This window comes from Sebastes fasciatus, chromosome 9 (genome assembly GCF_043250625.1).
Source record: "Sebastes fasciatus isolate fSebFas1 chromosome 9, fSebFas1.pri, whole genome shotgun sequence".
Taxonomy (NCBI): Eukaryota; Metazoa; Chordata; class Actinopteri; order Perciformes; family Sebastidae; genus Sebastes; species Sebastes fasciatus.
The window spans coordinates 35,241,463-35,262,588 of record NC_133803.1 but is presented as its reverse complement, the minus strand read 5'-3'; the positions used below and the strand labels follow the sequence as shown (position 1 = coordinate 35,262,588).

The following is a 21,126-nucleotide window of genomic DNA, read 5'->3' as shown; positions in this document are numbered from 1 at the left end:
TGGAAGCAGCCGAAGCCTTTTAGTCTTTGAACACGAGAGGGTGTTTATGTGAATCGATGATCAAAGACATCCTGCGTCGCCATAAGCACAGAGGGCTTCACTTGTATCGACACACACACATGCACACACACACACACACACACACACACACACCACACACACACACACACCTTATTCCACTTGACATTCAAAATCAATTAAACAGATGTTAAGACTGGCCGACTACTTGTTGTTGACTCAATATTCACATCAGAAGACGGACACATGCAGCCTCCTCCATCAGCTGTGTGAAAAGGTCACAGTCGATAGAAGAGGACGGCTACAGGTTATGTAGAGCGTTATGATGCCGGCGTGTGAGTGTCTGCTGGCTTTAGACAGACTCATACGGACACCGGAGGGATAAGCTACGGTCTTACATGAAGTGGTCCGGCTGACTGATGTGTAACAGGGTCAGCCGGCTGACAACCCGGGGTCAAACGGACCTGATTGATTGGACTGACCCTTTGATGGCATGGAGAGACAGAAAAATACAGAGAGAGATAAAAGGAAAGAGAGGTGGAGAGAGAGAGAGAGGAAATACAGACACCCAGTGGGTGTTAGTGCGTACCTCCAGTCCTTCTGCAGGGCTGACTGGGGAGGCGGAGGAGGAGGCAGTGGGTGAGGATGAGGAGGAGGTGGAGGACGGGGATGAAGGGGAGGTGACTCTTCTTGGGCTGACCTCCACCAGCTTCTTCAGCTTCAGATCCACATGCTTACTGTTGGTACCTGCAGAGAGAGAGAGAGAGAGAGAGAGAATGAGTACAAACAGTCTATTAATACATCAAAAATACATACAGTACACTGTACAAAGTTAAGAAGACGGGAAAGGGGAGACCACTTAGTTTGCATTCATGTGCGCACACACACACACATACACACACACACACACACACACACTCGGGCACAGCCGTTGATAAGGAGCGTATACACACAGACACCTGAGTGGGAGGATATACAGTCGACTGTGTGATGTGTGAGACAGATAGAGATCTGGACAGACGAGGCAGCCTGAAGTCCTGTTTGTACTGCAGAGAGATGCTGAGGTACCCGAGTGTACATTAACCGGGACTATCACCATGGTAACCACGGGGCAAGATGGAGAGGAGGAGAGAGAACCAGAGAAAGAGACACTACAGGTGAATAAAAGTTTTAACTGACAGATATCAGCATGAAACTTCCGCGGTTGATTACTGACATTAAGACAGGTTCTTTTTTGTGTTAAACGTTTTCTGAAATGTGATGTTTAAATATGCAAATGAGGCATTACCATATTAAATATGTGAGCTAATTTGCATATATTTCCACAACAGAAATCTGAACATTGAATAAAGTCAGGTTCAAAATTATTGTTTCATTTTGTTTTTACATTGGGAACTTTTGGATATCTCTTTTTATAGCTCCATTAATCAGAAAATACTGTCGTATTTTCACCATATTTTTAAGAAAAACATGTTTTATAAATCAGAAGATGAATGACATGAACAAACCTCTCTGTAAAAACCTTCAGAATATACTGTAGATAAGAATGAAACTGGAAAGTTTGGTGGATGTAAGAGTGGTGATCAACATTTACTACCTTGTTAAACTATCTTGTTAAAACCATAAGCAACTTTGCACGAAATCTTTTAATTTTTGTTGTTTTTAGGTTAAAATCTCTCCAAATGAGATATGATGATATGATGATATGATCTAATGATCAACTTTTAGGAGCAAAATGTTTCCACTAAATGCTGAAATAATCTCCTTTAAAGCACCTACATGCTAATTCTCTCCAAAACTATCTTGCACTTCTCTTTCTAACTCCCTCCTCTAACCTCCACCCTCCATCCCATTACCTCCATCCATCCCTAATTTGTTAGCTCTCTCTCTCTCTCTTTTTCTCTCTCTCTCTCTCTCTCTCTCTGCCTTCCAGTCGCTGCGTACAGCTTTATTTATTTTCCAGGGAACGGTAACCGCAGCTCGCCTGCCAGGCCAGACTGCACCGCACTGAAGAAGATGAAAGAACAGGAGGGCGACCGTTTCATGTGTCACCTCCCTCCGTGACACACACGCACGCACGCACGCACGCACGCACGCACGCACGCACGCACGCACGCACGAACACACACACACACACACACACACACACACACACACACACACACACACACACACACACACACACACACACACACACACACACACACACACACACACATCCCATGATGCATGCATACAGACGCCAAACATAGACACACACTCTTGAACTTCGTCACAAACACACATGTACAGGAGGATGTACAGGAGGAGGAGGAGGGTGGATGACCCAGGCTGCAGGAAAGTGATGACAAACACTGAACATGTAGTTGCAGGATGAAGAAGTGTGGCATCAGCTGCTTTACTGTTACAATCACTTCTTTCAAGACCACATAAAATATTACCACCAACAAAGAACAAAAAGAAAAAGAGGAGCACACAACAAGTCGTGCAGAGATAGAGCACTTCAAAGCCGGAGAGGAAGCGTTCGTCTGTTCTCATGTTTGTTTCTTCTGCTCCGTCACTGTACTACTCTCACCTATCTCACATCGCCAGCAAATACATGAAATTAAAATACAAAACAAAGTAATTAGTTTACCTCTGAAGATTTGAGCAAATGCTTTCCTGAAGATATCATTTTATTTTTTTGTCGGGGGAGCACTTTTTCAGAGTTTATTAATTACTACTTAGAGTTTATTAATTACTACTTAAAGAAGTTTCTAATGAAAGGGAAACAACAACAACAACGACGACGACGACAACATGGCAGCGCTGTTTACTGTAGGTTAGTTAGTTCCTCCTGAGTGAAGCACCAATGAGGACGCAGCCAATACAGCAGAGGTACATAGAGGATCATTCATGATGATGCACTGAAAGATAGATGACATGCACTTAAAGGGTCACTTCAGTAGTTTTCCACCCTATTTTCCCATGTTTCAGTGTCTAACTGACTAATTGGGACAACCATTACTGAAACTGGTCCAGCATTGAGGGAGAACGCTGTAGACGGCAGCTGCTCACAGGCTGCTATATGGTGCTATCGGGGCAAGCTGACACCGTCATTTATCTCCATTAAAAGTGCTTGTTTTTGCCATGACAGGCTCTGATTGTTGTTATAAGAGTGTCTGACATTATGGACAGAGTCTCGCTGAAGGAGAAGTCTGGTGGTGAAATCTGGCGAGGTGACGTAAGACTACGGTGGAATAGAGGAATACATCCACGGTGGAAACGGGCAGAGTTTGTCGTGTTGGAGAACAGAAAGCGTAGCGTAGTGTTATCTAAAAGATTTTCAACGTCATGGCTGAATATTTAGGTGTGTAAAGTGTGTAGTAAAGTGAGTAAATGAGCAGGTAAAGCTTAGATCAGACTGCTGCCAGCCTGTTCAAATGTTGATGAAGACAGTTTACTTTACATGACTGGTTCTCAGTAAATGCTCCGATGCATTGAGAAGGTGAGCTCACTGGGTGGAGGAGATAAGGTGGTGTGTCATAAACTCAACTGACCACTGAATATGTAGGAAACACAAGATAGCAGGCAGGTAGATGAGTTAGTTAGAAAAAAGGCAACAAGACAATGAAGCATGCAGCAGCACCACACAGCCTCAGCCAGAGATTTTACCCAGAGAAGTTAGCTCAGAGCCGGGGTTAGTAAGCTCCAGGGGGACCAGGGTGCTGGAGCTGGCTGGAAGGAGGACCTCCAGAGGCAGTGGGTTAGTAACCAGCGCAGACGCAGATGTGGCAGCGACAGCATCATCACCACCACCACCACCACCACCACCAGCACCAAAACGCAGCTGCTCTTCCTCAGCCCTCCCCTCTTCCTCATCCTCACCCCTTTCACCATCATCCTCATGATGACCTCTCACTCCATCCCAAACATCTGTGGGGGTGCGGAGGGAAGGAAACGTGAAAGGAAGAGATGAGAAGTGTTAAACGAGTGCAGAGAGAAGATCAGGGTGAGTTTGTGTTAACAGTAATCTGTGAGGGAGGAAGAAGAGAACATGTTAAATGACCCGATTCAATAATCCTCGTCTTCAACGTATAATCCACCATAACATGTCTTCTCCCCTTCACCCAGGGGTCAGCAACCTTTACTATCTAAAGAGACAGTTTAGGCAAAATAAAAGAAAAAGAAATCTGTCTGGAGCCTCAAAACATGTGATCATTGTGATGAAGGTAACACAGTTTATAGTCTCAGTATATAGTATATCAGTCTAATGCAGTGAGGGCCAAAGAGACAATGTACTACGGAGTATTAGGGCCACACTGAGGGAAAAAACATCTGAGATTTACACAATAAAGTCAGAATATTACGAGAATAAAGTCATAACTAAACGAGAAAAAAGAAAATAACACTTAAAATTACTACTTTATAATATTATGACATTATTTTCATAATACTACGACTTGTTTCTCATAAACCTTTAACTTTATTCTTGTAATATTACGACTTTATTTTCTAAATCTCAGATTTATGATTTTTTCTCAATGTGGCCCTAATACTCCGTCGTACCGTCGTACCGTCGTAGTACCGTCGTCGTACCGTCGTCGTACCGTCGTACCATAGACCTACAACAATGATCAATAAAAATGAAAATGTAAACAAAAAAACAGTTATCCATTTCCATGTTTAAAAATCCGGACACCGACGCATGGAGGAGCTCGTTAGTGACTGTATGCGACGCACCAGGCTTTCAACTGACTCCAATGTAAACCCACCTGCGGAGTTATAAGACGTCAGAGCAACTGAGGAAGTATTAATAGCATAGAGAGTCCACTAAAGGGGGGCAAACACAGGACTTTACACCAGGAGACCGCTGTTCGTGTCCCGTGTGAAACTAAAAGTTGACTGATTGTGTCACGTCAGCCGTGAGTCACGTGAGTCATACCTAAACCAAACCGAGTGGTAATGTAGCCGAAACCCAACTTCCTGTGAAAACGGAACTTTATTTTGAAAGGACACGTAACGTAAGACGTCACTGACCAAGCGCTGGTGTTTGAAGAGTTGAGATTGAGAACGTGTTGGTTTTCTCCGTCTACACATCAACACTGAAAGTTTCTGTAAATCTTCATCCTGAGTTTTACAGAAGCCTCGTTTTCAGTGACCTAAAACACCGTCTGGGTGTGGACGAAGTGCCCGTGTGTGTGTCTGTGCAGGACTGTCGCATTTAAGTGTGTGCAACTAACTAATAAATGTAATCTAATAGAACCAGATTCATGGTCTGAGGAGGCAGCAGACTCCACCTGAGAGACGAGGAGAGACAGTGATTGATCGGTGTCCGTCTGTCGGCGGGTCGGTGTGCATCGGAGCACAAATATCTGACACACAAAGTGAAAATGAGAGCTCTGCTTAATTCCCCTCATTCAGAGATCTGTTAGCCTGCCTTTCTTGTTCAGGATAAAAGAGGCAGGGCAAACAAAAACCACCAAAACATGAAAGCACATATTCCATTAAGTCTCCTGAGGGGCTCAATAGAAACAACAGCGTCTCCACATTAGGAACAAAAGGAATCAAAACATGCTAGAAGAAAGTCAAATGGAGACCTGAGCAGCTCTAGCTGCATGGATAACCCACCATGGATTAAAACTAAACAATCAGTAACCAGCGTCTGACATGGCAAGGCTCCCTCCTCTGCTGTTTACTACTCGGTGGGTAGAGAGGCCGAGAACAAAGAGAGACGGAGAGAGAATCAAAATAACAGCATTTCCTGTTTTCTTTTTTTTTTTTTTTCTAATTTGCTAGCTGCGATGCGAAGCGTGCTCGCAAGCGCCGTTCCTGCGTGGCTGGCTGGGGCCTAATTAATGGGAGGCCATGGTGATGGAGTTTGGAAAGTTTGTTTGCGGGCAGACACTTGGAGGGGGCAGCCGGGCTGCATTAAAGGACCGTGAATGGTGTTGAGGGGAGAGAGGGAGAGAGAGGGAGAGAGAGAGTGTGGGGGCTAGGATTAGCCGTTCTGCTCGGCAGGCCTTGTGTATCACAGCCAACAGCATTTCTCTCTTCTCCTCACCTCCTCCTCCTCCTCCTCCTCTCTTGTTCCCTTCTTTCCTCCAACTCCATTTTTAATGAGATCAACAATTAGTCCAATTCAGAAAAGCTGAAAGACCAAATAAATCAAGTGCTTCCCTTCCTCTGCCGCGCCGTCTCTCTCCTGTCGTTCTACGGACCGAGTCGCTGATCTCACTTCTTCTTGTTTAAAAGTTTCTGATTTGTTTGCTCATCTCAGGAAACCCACCGCCGCCCTCAGGCTGCTTCTCCTCCTCCCTGTCTGTCGACATGTGATCCTGTCACCAGAGCAGCAACCATTACACGATTTATTAATTAGTTCATTGACAGAAAAATAATTGGCAGCTATTTTTAATGATTGATTAAGCATTAAAAATCATCATAAATTGAGTTCTCTGGTTCCAGCTTCTGAATTGTGAGGATTTTCTGCTTCTCTCTGTTTCACATCATAGTAAAGTCAGAGTTTTGGACTGTAACATTGTGAGACGTCAGCTGGGAAATTGTGATTTTTTTGGGGGGGGGGTATTTTTCACTTTTTTCTGACATTTTTATAGACCAAACTAGTGATGTCATCAGAACCGATACTTCGGTACCAAGTCGATGCCAAAACTCTGAAAACTTCACCTTCTACTCTCCATCACCTTCTACTCTCTCACCTCTCATCTGCATCACCTTCTACTCTCCATCACCTTCTCCTCTCTATCTCCTTCTACTCTCCATCACCTTCTACTCTCCATCACCTTCTACTCTCCATCACCTTCTACTCTCTCACCTCTCATCTGCATCCCCTTCTCCTCTCCATCACATCACCTTCTCCTCTCTATCACCTTCTCCTCTCCATCACCTTCTACTCTCTCACCTCTCATCTGCATCCCCTTCTCCTCTCCATCACATCACCTTCTCCTCTCTATCACCTTCTCCTCTCCATCACCTTCTACTCTCTCACCTCTCATCTGCATCACCTTCTACTCTCTCACCTCTCATCTCCATCACCTTCTCCTCTCTATCACCTTCTCCTCTCCATCACCTTCTACTCTCTCACCTCTCATCTGCATCACCTTCTACTCTCCATCACCTTCTCCTCTCTATCTCCTTCTACTCTCCATCACCTTCTACTCTCCATCACCTTCTACTCTCTCACCTCTCATCTGCATCCCCTTCTCCTCTCCATCACATCACCTTCTCCTCTCTATCACCTTCTCCTCTCCATCACCTTCTACTCTCTCACCTCTCATCTGCATCACCTTCTACTCTCCATCACCTTCTCCTCTCTATCTCCTTCTACTCTCCATCACCTTCTACTCTCTCACCTCTCATCTGCATCCCCTTCTCCTCTCCATCACCTTCTCCTCTCCATCTTCTTCTACTCTCCATCACCTTCTCCTCTCCATCACCTTCTCCCCTCCATCACCTTCTCCTCTCCATCACCTTCTCCTCTCCATCTCCTTCTGCTCTCCATCACCTTTTACTCTCTCACCTCTCATCTGCATCACCTTCTCCTCTCCATCACATCACCTTCTCCTCTCCATCACCTTCTCCTCCATCACCTTCTCCCCTCCATCACCTTCTCCTCTCCATCACCTTCTACTCTCCATCACCTTCTGCTCTCCATCACCTTTTACTCTCTCACCTCTCATCTGCATCACCTTCTCCTCTCCATCACATCACCTTCTCCTCTCCATCACCTTCTCCTCCATCACCTTCTCCCCTCCATCACCTTCTCCTCTCCATCACCTTCTACTCTCCATCACCTTCTACTCTCTCACCTCTCATCTGCATCACCTTCTCCTCTCCATCACCTTCTACTCTCATCTGCATCCCCTTCTACTCTCCATCACCTTCTCCTCTCCATCACCTTCTCCCCTACATCACCTTCTACTCTCCATCACATCACCTTCTACTCTCCATCACCTTCTACTCTCCATCACCTTCTCCTCTCCATCACCTTCTCCTCTCCATCACCTTGTACTCTCTATCACCTTCTACTCTCCATCACCTTCTACTCTCCATCACATCACCTTCTACTCTCTATCACCTTCTCCTCTCCATCACCTTCTACTCTCCATCACATCACCTTCTACTCTCTATCACCTTCTCCTCTCCATCACCTTCTACTCTCCATCACATCACATCATCTTCTACTCTCCATCACATCACCTTCTACTCTCTATCACCTTCTACTCTCCATCACCTTCTCCTCTCCATCACCTTCTCCTCTCCATCACCTTCTCCTCTCCATCTCCTTATCCTCTCCATCACCTTCTCCTCTCTCACCTCTCATCTGCATGCAGCTCACCGATCCGATCTACCTGAACAGAACAACCTAAAGAGGGGTGTAATGTGGAGGAATCTGAAACAAATGACCAGAGTCCTAATAATGGTCATTATCATAATAACCCCAATTTCAAGGAAATGGAAAGCAGTGTGAAATGCAGACGGCAGCGTCCGCTCCCCCTGCAAGCCGTTATTAGAAGTGTTTGTTTTTTTGAGTGTAATTTGGCCGCACAATGTGTCCTGTTGATTAACAATTACCAGGCGAACGAGACGAAGGGAGGAGTCGCCGGGTAATAGGAGGGTGGTGCATTTTTAGACCCGTGGCTGTCGTCAAATGTCATTTTGTTTTCCTCTGAGGATTAGGCAGAACCCCTTTAGAGAGCATAATGGAAATGTGGGAGTCGTAGCATGTGTGGAGGAAGAAAGTGAGTGTACGTCAACAGCAGCGGTTTTCTTTTGTATCATCGTTAATAGTATTAGTGAGTGTTAATAAAAGGCCTTTTAATCAAACTCTGGAAGTACATGTTAATAAATGAAGGGAACATGTTTCTGTTAGTGAGTGTTGAGGTGTGTAGCTGACCTCCAGCAGGGCTCGCCTTGCCGCCCTTTCCTCTCTCGGTGCTGCACGGGTCCAGCGTGCTCATGTCGGACATCTTGACTCCGGATCGAGCCTCGGCTATCAGCTGCCTGGCTCGCTCTCTCAGCTGTCTCCGTCGCTCTGCGTCCCGCTCCTGCACACACAGATATAAAATAATACATGAACAAAAGAACTTGCACAAGTCAATGTTATGAGATCCAGAGAATAAATCATGAAGACTTAAATCCCTAATGTTAGATGACGTGGTACATAATCAGGATTGCTTGTTTACAGTATCTACACACAGAGCTCCAACCATTAATCGATTAGTTGTCAACTACCAAATTAACAACTATTTTGACAATCGATTAATAAGTGAGTATTTTTTAAGAAAAATAAAAGTCTAAATTCTCTGATTCCAGCTTCTTAAATGTGAATATGTTCTGGTTTCTTTCCTCCTCTGTGACAATAAACTGAATATCTTTGAGTTGTGGACAAAACAAGACATTTGAGGACGTCATCTTGGGCTTTAGGGGAACACTGATCGACACTTCTGCCATTTTATAAACCAAACAACTAATCAATTAATCAAGAAAATAATCAACAGTTTCATTACATACTATTTAATGATTATTAGAGATGTCCTGATCAAGTTTCTTTGTCCCTTGTCCCGATCAGAGTCCTTTAATACTGGGCATGTGCAGATACTGAGCGATCTTAAATGTTGATTAAATCTTTATGAACACTCTGAAATAACAGCTGAAGCCTTATACATTTGACACACCTTATTTTTCAAGATCTATTTGATCCAAATACTGAAGGTCCTGATTCAAAACTATACATATTATCAGCTTGAATTATTGATATGATATGAATGAAAGATTAACACGGAGAATGTGACTCCTGAAACTGACACGGTCCGTTGGAGAGAGGTTGTTGGAACTACAGAAACACTTTGCTGTTGTACGGCGGTGTTACAGAGTGGCGCTTCTTTTACCTCACAAACTATCTTTGTACAGATAGTACAGACACCAGCCGGCAGACAGCACACAAACCAGACAACAGCAAAGTTATATATATAATAAGAAGAGCAGCGCTGCAACACCAGCAGGCTGAGGTGACCGACAGTTCAGTTCAGTAAAGGAAGGATCCGGCTTTATATCAGCTGATAACGATCCATTCAAATATGCCCACATCCCAACGATTACATTCATATGATTACATTATGACTGTATGAATGCACCCTGTGTACATAGGTAAGACACTATACTCTTTCACTTACACTACGGCTGTCACAATATCAGATTTTCACTACAAGATTATCATGGCCAAAATAATTCACCATAAAAATGTTCACTCTTTTTTTGAGTAGGTAAGTAGTACGTGTAAGGAAGCGGAGAGAGAGTCTGCAACCAGAACTGTACGAAAGCGTGATTTAAAAGAGGTGCTGGATTATGTACATGATATTATCATGTGTGTTATTAACATGATATCAATATCTCCTTTTTAAATATCATGGTTATCATCAATATCACGACACCCTTCATTTACTCACATCCTCATGAAACCTTCTCAGACACACCGACTACTACAAAATACATAATAAGATGTTTTGCTATCAGAATGGTCGTACACACCTTTAGTGCATTATGATGTTACACACACACACACACACACACACACACACACTAACATCATCTTGGCTCTAGACATACAGTATTGAACCGTCACCATCAGAGTAATGGCAGAAATGCCATTTTCAGGCCGATCCAATCTGATCCTGCTGATAGCACAGACTGCCTCACACACACGCGCAGACGCAGACGCACACGCACACCCACACCCACACACACACACACACACACACACACACACACAGAGCAAACAGGAAAACCTCAATGATGTCAACACTTAACTGATGACGACCGAACTGAGCACACACTCAATGTACGTACATCCATACGGTAACCAGACAGGAATACACAAACGTCCAGGACACGTTATTTTGACGAGACTGTCGTAGGGCGTTTTCACACCTGATGATCGTTTGCTCTGGTCTGAATCAGGGACCAGATTGTTACCATATTGCCTGGAGTTTGGTTTGTGTTCACACGGCGGCGTTTACAAGCGGACCAAAATTTTGGTGCGCAAAAAAGCTGCTCTCTGATTGGTCAGAATTTCCACGCTGGAAAACTCCCGGAAGTAAACAAAGAAGAGCAGACTTCCAGAACGCAACAATGGAGGGACGACTACGCGGCTTGATCTCGGCCCTGGGCATCTTTTTTTACCTCGTAGCAATTTTTCACTCAAGGCAACGATACAGTTTGAAAATGAGGCGACTGGAAAACAATGCATTGATGCACTGGAGTCGCCGAAGACGCATATCAAGACGTACGGAGGACGGAGGAGGAGGCGTGCATTAACCCTCCTAAACTGTGACATGCTCATCGGCCAAAAATATTTCCGTAGATCCATCAGGTATTCCCGTGGTCTTCAACGCAGCCTGACGTTACACCTGTTTAGTACTGATGTGAACAGCAAGGGCAAACGTAGGCTCTACTGTAGTAATGTTGTCTGGTGTTGACGTGCACAGCGCTGCTCGCTACTGGAGCTGGTTTAATCCAAAAAGGCGCAATGCTTTCTCCGGTTGGGCTGATCGGATCGAGGTCGGATCACGTCCTCACCATAAGCGAAGTGTACCGAACCGTACCGCGGTTCTGCGGCTCGTTAGATTGCTGCGTTCACACCTGCCCAGACGAACCGCACCGAGAGGGTAAACGCTCCAGAGTAAACGCTGCAGGGTAAACGCTCCAGAGTAAACGCTGCAGGGTAAACGCTCCAGAGTAAACGCTGCAGGGTAAACGCTCCAGAGTAAACGCTGCAGGGTAAACGCTGCAGGGTAAACGCTGCAGGGTAAACGCTGCAGGGTTCCATTCAACCCAACTCAACAAGGCAGGTGGGAATACGCCCATAATGTGATTTACAGACAAATAAGGGACATAAAAAAGGTAAAAAAAACAACGAAAGCTGCTCTGAGAAGCAGATGGTTGGAAGTTATAAGGAAGCATATACAGATTCATAGTTCATAAAGTTTACAGGATGTTCAGTCGTGCTATTTTTAAGACCGGCAGCTGAAGACAAGTCGTCTCTGGAACATTTTGAATCCTTCCTGCATGATTTAAGCCTTTGTGACAAAAACAACAGAAGTTTAAGAAGCACACAAACTCAACCTGAGCACAAACACACACCTCCTTCTCCTCCTCCTCCTTCCTCCTCCTCCTCCTCCTCCTCCTCCTCCTCCTCCTCCTCCTCCTCCTCCTCCTCCTCCTCCTCCTTCTCCTCCTTCTCCTTCTCCTTCTCCTTCTCCTCCTCCTCCTCCTCCTCCTCCTCCTCCTCCTCCTCCTTCTCCTCCTTCTCCTTCTCCTCCTCCTCCTCCTCCTCCTCCTCCTCCTCCTCCTCCTCCTCCTCTCCCAAACATACACAACCACCACATACGACCCAGGGGAGAGGGAAGCTGCATCTCTCCGTCACCGTTCTCCCTCCCTGTGGTTTCCTGTTAATCAGGCTTCTCCATATTGAGGAGGGGGGGTTTTAGAGCTTTTAGGGCTGGCCCATTTATCCATTAACAAAACAAGCAGCGCCCGCTAATGAGCTACATCTCTCCATTTCCATGTCAATTGTTTGTTTGTAGCCATTGTCGGGCCGGGACAATGGGGCTGTATTGTATAAATGACAGCAACCCTAATGCACTCTGTGTGTATGTGTGTGTGTGTGTGTGTGTGTGTGTGTGAGAGAGTGTGTGCCCAGGGGGATGCCCACAGGGAGACGGGAACACACCTTAGAGAGAGAGAGACTGATAAAGGGAGAGAGAGAGACAGAGAGAGAGATAAAGAGTTGCTACTGCTTGTTGTAGAAATGTATTGAGTGTCAAAGTTTAACAACAAAGAGAACGGGATCCTTAAACTTTCCTTGTTGGTTGACGTGGACAGAGAGAGCTCCGAGGGAAGGTTTTAAGTGGCTGACAGAACTTTGGGGTCAAATAAATTGATTACAGACTTTGATTAATTTCACTGTAGGACATTAACATCCAATAAACAGGCTGAAATACAAGCCCAGCCCAGGTCAGGTTGTCTGTAGAGTTTGCATGTTCTCTCCGTGTTCACGTGGGTCTGCGCCGGGTTCTCCGGTTTCTTACCACGACTAAAACATATAAATGATGTATGATGTAAATGGAAAACAATAGAGGACCCCTAAGATTGACCCCTGTGGACACCCCAAGACAGACACTCCTATCAATACTGTTATTATTCATAAAAGAAATGAAGGGGATAGAATCAGTCTTCTAAAATCTTAAAGGAGCCGTGTGAAGGATCTGGTGGCGTCTAGCAGTGAGGATGCAGATTGAAACCAACTGAAACTTCTCCCATGTGCCGAGCGTGTAGAAGAACTACATTTGGCTGGCCTGAAAACATGAAAACGCAAATGTCCCTCTCTAGAGCCAGTGTTCGGTTTGTCCGTTCTGGGCTACTGTAGAAACCAGCCGGCCGGCTCAGTGAAGAGAGGACCCGCTCTCTATGGAGATATAACCGGCTCATCCTAAGGTAACGAAAACACAATGATTCTTATTTTCAGGTGATAATACACTAAAGAAAACATACTTATCAATATTGTATTCCATTTCTGCCAATAGATCCCCAGAAATGCTACACACTGGTCCTTTAAGTTGAAATAGAGGATTACAAATAAGTCAGAAATTGGTAGAAACCAGAGCGTCAGAGAGGGCTTCTTCAGCAGGGTCTCAACTATTGCAGGTTTTAAAGTTGTTTTAAAGAAATGAGCCGGAGGACGGGAAGCAGTTCAGTCGGACTGCCTGAAGTACGTCTCAGAAGAACCTCGTAGGATGATCTCTGGGGAGTTGGTGGAGGATTTCATTTGGGAGACTTCAAGGTCAACTGCAGGACACCCTCAAAATGGGTTAGGATGAAGGTGAGTGTAACACAAACAGAGGTGCTGAGGTCTCAGGAGTCAGTTTGTCTCTATAAGTGTCTCTTCTGGTTTCTCCTGGCTGACCAGGGTGGGGTACTGATCACTGAGAGACGTGCCGGCAGTAACATCGCCTGATTGCGGCAATTCGTCATGACATCAAAATGAATTGTGTCTTTCCTTCTTCATACCTGCTGTGTTGTCCAGTCTGTCTTTCTTCCCTCACTTCCTCCTGTGTTACTCTGTTTTCTGTGCAGGTGTCTCCCTGCATTTAGAAATGTAATATGATAACCAGTAATGTCACTGATGGCCTTCAGGCTACGGACTACTTCTGATATCCAATCTGGCCTTTACAGATATGGATACAACTACCAATTTATATAGATATATGTATATACACACACACGAGCAGCTCGGGCCCCAAACACACTCCTAAACATCCCACGGAATTATTGTTGTCGGCCATTTTGGGGACAGGAAATGGGAAATTGACTTTGCCTATCCAGAGGCTAGGATTAACACTATAGAAAAACACATCTGACTAGCGCCTAGCTCGGTCAGCTACGGAGACGCTGATTAGAAAACATGAGAATGTGTTTGGAAGGAGAGACGAGGAGGAGGAAGAGGAGGAGGAGGAGGAGGAGGAGGAGGAGGAGGAGGAGGAGGAGGAGGAAGGAGGAGGAGGAGGAGGAGGAGGAGGAGGAGGAGGAGGAGGAGGAAGAGGAGGAGGAGGAGGAGGAGGAGGAGGAGGAGGAGGAGGAGGAGGAGGAGGAGGAGGAGGAGGAGGAGGAGGAGGAGGAGGAGGAGGAGGAGGAGGAGGAGGAAGAGAGGGTTTTGGTTGTGTAAAAGGACAATGTGTGACATGATCTAGGATCAGATATTTCAGGTATACTTGTGTGCATGCGTGATTTTAAAGCTGTTAAAACTAGAAGATGTGACCTTTGTAGATGTTATCACAAAAGACAACAGATTGAAAGTTAAAGGGCAACTTGAGGCCGAACAAATGTTTTAGTTTTCATCAAACAAAAGAAGTAACATGCATGCAGGGAGTCGGACACGATGCAGAGCCAGCAGCGCCCGGAGGCATCACCTCCATACAACTGTTTAGCTACTTAAAAATTCCATCTCTTTGTCGGACCTATTGAGATTTGATGTGTGTCACCCAACCGTTACCGTCGCTGACATCCCAATTACAACTCTTTGTTCTGCAGGAACACGATACAGCAGAACTTCTTTAGTTCATAGGGGAGACTGGAGCGGTGATGAAATGCCATCTAGTGGACGTCACGCTAAAACGAAGTCATGATCACGCTCACTATTTCCACTCTGGAAAGTGGCGATGGATATTTGATGTAACAAGGTAAAATAAATACACTTTATTCTGTCAGCACAGGACAATAACAACCAGTGCATGTAAACGCCACGGAGACGCACAAACCCAACCAGCCGCGTCGTTGCATGATCAAAGTCAGGAGCAGAGAAAGCGTGTCAGCTGGTGGTCAGCGGGCAGCGCCGCTTCAAGAACGGACACTCAAGAGGAGAAGAGACTTTTCCTTTTTAAATGGCGACAGCGAGAACAATCGTGTGCTGTGTCTCCCACTGACTGCTGGGAACCTCCAGGGGAAGAGAGGCTAAACGGTTGAGTGCGAAGCTGAGACAGAGGGCTCCTCTGTGGGCTTGGCGTCGGGGTGAGGACCCCCTCTCCGCTCTGGAAGCTCTTTTTGAGCAGGTTGTCGCCTTGGTTGCTCTTTTCTGGGCGAGGAGAAAGAGGGAGGGAGGGCACGCACCACTGGTCATGTACAGAGACCTGGCGTGGGCATAGAGTGATGCCACACAAACACACACACACACACACATACACACACACACACACACACACAATCACACACACACAATCACACACACACACACACACACACAATCACTATCTAAAAGGGTTTGCCAACCTCCCAGATAGCCAGCCAGTCTGGCAGCCAGTCATGCAGCTCCAGACATTTGTCATGACAGGCTAATTCACAGTCAAGAGGTGCTTTAGGTCTCTATCTTGTCCAGGCACACACACGCACACGCACACACACACACACACACACACACACACACACACACACACACACACACACACACACACACACACACAGAACCAATCACATAGCTTTCACATTGTTTTAACTGCCAGAATGATGATCCAGACATGATGCAGGTAGAACTTCATTTAAAGCATCCTACCACAACTGCAGACACAGTAAACAGCTACACAACCTGCTCTATGTACATATTTTGGTTTTAAATATAAATAAATTGATTGATTATACTCCTGTGTAGGATCTGGCGGCATCTAGCGGTGAGGTCGCAGTTCGCAACCAACTGAAGCTTCTCCTCTACTATGGTGGCCGACAGGAAAACGTGAATGCCCTCTCTGGCGTCAGAGCGTAGGTCATTTGGAAAATAGCAGTCAGTGCTTACAGAGAAGTGAGTGGTGAAGCAAGAGAGAGAGAGAGCAGTTGCAAATGTGTTGTGAGAAAACAAGTGAGCTGGTGGAGCAGAAGACAGAGTTAGTTTAGCTCTGAGAACATCTAGTGAATGAAATAACTGCTGCAGCTCCTCCAGACCAACAGGTTGGTTTCCCGTGTCTTGTTTCGCGGCGGCTGAGTGGAATGACGGCGGTTAACTCCGGTGAGAGTAACGCTATCGACCCGGCCCGAGAAGGACAAGTTAACACAGTGGTTTGTCCGTTCTGGGCTACTGTAGAAACACGGTGTATAAACGGCTCATTCTAAGGTAACAAGAACATTCTTATTATCAGGTGATTATACGCTGATGAAAACATACTTATTAATATTATAATAATAATAATACAGCACGCTTGGTGGGATCTCTCGTTGGGTCTCTAAACTACGGTCTAAGACCCGCTCTATATATGAAGCGTCTTGAGATAACTTCTTTTGTGATTTGACGCTATACAAAAATAAATTGAATTGAATTATATTCCATTTCTGCTAATAGACACCCCTCAATGTTACACACTGTTCCCAACTGATCTAACACAAGAACATACTTAAACATGTAATGGCTTTTCTAAAACCATACCACCATTTGTCTGCCTTCTGAAAATCTTCACCAGGAAAGTCCATAAATATATGAGAGAGAATTAAGAACTAAAGATCCAAACTAGCTTCCTGGTTCCCAGACACCTGTTTGACCTCTTAAACAGTCTCTGTTGCAACAGTATGGGACTTCATATGGCTGACTTCCATCACGCTGCATTGCACAGGTCTTTACACACGGGGGGGTGTTCTGAACTGTTGTTTCTGTCGTGAATACTTTCTCACAGAACGGGAATATTATAATATTACTAATAATAATATTATTACTTTTGTTTTGGGGAACAAGGTTGATTTTCGGAGCTTTCGCACCGCGAATAAAGTCATCAACCAATCAAGTTGTGCAGAACAGGGTTGAGTGGTGCCTTTATTTATGAAACAACAACATGAAGGCTCTGTAGTCCGAACCAAGACGGCAAACTTTATTAATCCTTTTAACCTCGACAAAGGCAGAACAGACCAGATCTACTCCAAAAAAAAAAGTGTCACACTTTTGTCGCATAATTTTTTTGCATTCTTTGTGAAAGTCTGACAAAAACAACATTTCAAATTTTATTGCTTTCTTATTCAATGAACTTTTATATTGGTAGTTTTGTTGCATTAGTCTCTAAATCAATTTTTAACATTCTATATTTTGTCAATCGTCTGTTCAGCACTTTGAATTTCACACGACTTGTTTGAAAGGTGCTATATAAATAAAGTTTGATTGATTGATTCTGTTTTTACCTTTCACAATAAAAGCCCTAGACATATAATATTCATGGGCGAGTATGTCACATTTCTGTCTCATTTATCCGCCACGACCCCGATGTGTAAAGACCTTACTGATATTCAGTTACTCAGGTGGGTGCCACATGTTGAAGTCATTCTTAATACTTTGGCCTCATAATTCCTATAACTATTCATATTTAAAACAAGTCAACAGTTGAGTTGAATATTAACAACATTAATTATGACTGATCATCTTTATTGTTATAGCAATCATTGTAAAACATAATATTTAAAAAGCCTTTGCTGGTCTCTAACTGTCATCAGGTCACGTTTGGATGGATGATTGATGGTTGACGGTGAGAGAGGTGAACAAACAGCAACTTACTCTTTGTGGCAGGAAGCAGAGGGGTTTATGGGAAATGTGGTCTTCAGTTTGAAAACAACTACAGAGGCTTCAGATTGTTTTAAAATATCTGTGTCATAATTATACCACACGGTATTACAATTAATTCAACAACAATAGAAGATTAAAAAATATTACATGTACCAAATTTAGAAATCTATATCTTTCTAAAACCCCTTATTGCTCAAATTTTGGTAAAAAGAGAGATAGAGAAAGAGAGAAAGAGAGAGAGAGAGAGAGGGAGAGAGAGAGAGAGAGAGAGAGAGAGGGAGAGAGAGGGAGAGGGGGGCGGGAGGAGGGGAGCTTATCGTCTGGCTCCAGACGGAGTGCACGGATCAATGGGCGTGCGAGGCCCACAGCGATCAATGCATTTGATAAAGAATTAAAGAAGAGCCACTGTACATGGCTATCAAAGAACCAGGACACGGCCTAATTATGATTCGACGGGTGCGTGCCCATGATAGGGGTCTGTCTGTGTGTGTGTGTGTGTGTGTGTGTGTGTGTTATACATGTACATAAATATAAATCTGTGAGATGTCAGCGTGGATGTGCCGGCGTGTGTCAGTGTGTCAGTGTGTACATGTACGAGTGTCTGAACGGTCAAACTAGTTTTTTTTAGGGCCGAGGTGTCATGTTGCCTGTTTATGATTATGATTTAAATTCCAGTTTAAAAGGTTATTAATAAAGGGATCTGTCACATATTCACATTCAAATGCTATATTTTTATTGTATCATAGTTTGTGTTAATGGTGTATGGTCAGTGTTTTCCTGTTCAGGATCCTCTGTGTATTTGAATAAATGCCTAAATAAATGTTCTATTTATAGCCTTGGCTCTGGTCCATGCTACTGTATGTACCTGTCCCTATACAATTAAATACATATTATTTTGAGACTGCTGCATGTAAAATGCACCGTGCAAAACACTTCAAATAGAGAGTATTTTACAGAGAATATTGTTTGTATTTGTAAGAATAAAACAAATATTGGTGTTCACAGAACAAAGGTGTGTGTGTGTGTGTGTGTGTGTGTGTGTGTGTGTGTGTGCAAAATCAAGCTTTATTCAAAATCAACATTTTTTATGCAAATCCATTTGTGTATGTGTGTGTGCGTTGAAAAGGGCTCTTGTAGTGTAGGACAGGTAGAACAGGTAGAGCGGAGCAACGAGACGACAGTGAGAGGAGCTCGTCATTCAGACAAGCCGGTGAGATGGGAGATGGGAGATGGGAAGGTTGTGCCCTTTAAACAGACAGGATAATTACTGGTGAGACGGGGACGGAGAGAGAAAAGGAGAGGTAGAAAGAAAGAGACGGAGAACATGAGCTGAACTCTGTGAAACACAGGTAACCCCGAACTGAACAACATCCTTTACAAGCAAAAAGAAAGAAGGACAGAAGAACGCCCCCTTTTGAAAAAGTCCTCTGACGTTGTAGATAGTTCGCTGTAATGTCGGCTACTCTAGACAACTTTTCTCACACGAGTTACTTCTGGAGACTGTTCTGAAAAGTAGTGACTGATAAATTTAGACACGTTGCTTAAATGCAGATGTAGCATTTCAAAATGTTCGGGCATTAACGGGCGCTTTCACAAGCCAACATTTAGTCTGTTATGATCAAACTCTGGTACGGTTCGTTATGAGCGTTATTTGTGGTGAGTTATGAACGCAGTTATTGTAAACAAACCGGTACGAGATGGTTTGTTTCGTGAACCTTAGTGCCGTTCCATCGCAGTGAGAACATAATCCGACCCAACTGCAGTTAGAGAACCTGGACGGCAGGGCATCTGTTGAGATGGACACGGGTAAACGACAGGTTAATATGCGTGGGAGAGGAGCGACTTTTACTTCTGCAGAAGTCTGATGTTTGCTTGATATCTGGGCTGAAGAGAACATACAGAACATGATAAATAAAGTACACAAAAAAAGTGAATTTTATAAAGTCATTAGAGATAACTGGAGAAGGGATTCGTGCCGACGGTAGTGCAGAAAAAAAAAGTCTGTGATCTCAAGACCAAAAAGATAAATGAACTCCTTCGAACACGCCCCTCAGCAAATATTTTTTATTTGGTCCGTTTTAATTTGTTCTCTGTGAAACCGAACCACACGACGTAGAAAACAAACCTAAAGTATGAATTCCACTCTGATTGGGACTAGCCAAACAGACTATGGTTTGTGAAAGAGCCCTACATGTACTGGATGTTATTTTGAGATTGTTCAGAACCAAGTACCAGTCTTCGTTCCTGTCCCCCCAGGAAACTATTTCCCGACGGCCCAGGAACTATCATGGCGGAGTTTGCAGCACTGATTTTTAGATCAAAACTTGAACTATATATTTTAACCGGATGAAGGATTTAAGTCATCGGACGTCTGGACGTGAAGTTATCAGAGAAACAAGCTGAGCAAACTTCAGCTCGGCTCGCAGCCCCTTCGGGACCTCCTGGAACCGTTGAACAGAGTCAGAGAAACACTGACCAGGAACAATCAGGGTGGAGTTTGCAGCTCTTAACAGTGTTGACTGTTCAAACACAAACCTAAAGACCACTACCACTTGTGAATAACATCCATTCAGACCTCATGTAAATCCTGGTAGCTGCAGATGTCAATAGGATATGAGAGTGAAGATTCCTTTACTGATATTGAGTTCAAATGACAGTTTAGTAGCTGATTTCTTGAATAGTTAAGAGATAGAGAATGTGCAAACATTGCTTATTGAATGAAAATGATTATTAAACCACAAAATCACCGTCTCTTATCCATAATGTTCCTAATGATCACACTTCTTCAGATGCACAACAGGGACGTTTAGTTTCTGACTTCCTGAGTGAAGTTTTGGACTATTTTGTCAAAAAGTCAAACATTCACAAAACTTCTCCAACAAATGTTTTGTCTATCAAAAACACTTCAGAGTCACGCGGTGGAGCAACGTGTCTGTACATGCTGAGACTGTTGATGAAGAAGTGTTTTAAATACTAATGTTTTAAGTAAGTAGTATAGGGGCACTCCGACTGGTTAAATGAGACTTTCA

The 21,126-nt window shown here is 44.2% G+C and overlaps 1 protein-coding gene and 1 long non-coding RNA gene across 13 annotated transcripts in view; both read right to left on the bottom strand.

Annotated features, from left to right (window-relative positions):
- Positions 1-21,126, bottom strand: part of ehbp1 (EH domain binding protein 1) — a 214,003-nt gene that overhangs the window by 66,662 nt on the left and 126,215 nt on the right. For 6 of the 11 annotated variants that reach the window (XM_074647439.1, XM_074647434.1, XM_074647436.1 and 3 more), the window contains 3 exons: positions 8,912-9,062; positions 3,673-3,933; positions 608-765 (listed from right to left, as the gene is read on the bottom strand). In XM_074647439.1, coding sequence (XP_074503540.1) covers positions 608-765; positions 3,673-3,933; positions 8,912-9,062 — 570 coding nt within the window. Of the gene's footprint in view, positions 1-607; positions 766-3,672; positions 4,032-8,331; positions 8,381-8,911; positions 9,063-21,126 lie in introns of those variants that run through there. The other 5 variants (XM_074647444.1, XM_074647441.1, XM_074647440.1 and 2 more) reach the window with 4 other exon arrangements.
- On the bottom strand, positions 6,662-7,592 carry LOC141774639 (uncharacterized). Of its 2 annotated transcripts, XR_012595393.1 has the most exons (3): positions 7,469-7,592; positions 7,401-7,417; positions 6,662-6,698 (listed from the first exon to the last, which is right to left on the bottom strand). It is a non-coding gene; the product is annotated as an uncharacterized LOC141774639 (long non-coding RNA). The 2 variants fall into 2 exon arrangements; XR_012595392.1 differs by lacking the exon at positions 7,401-7,417 and having other exon boundaries at positions 7,452-7,592.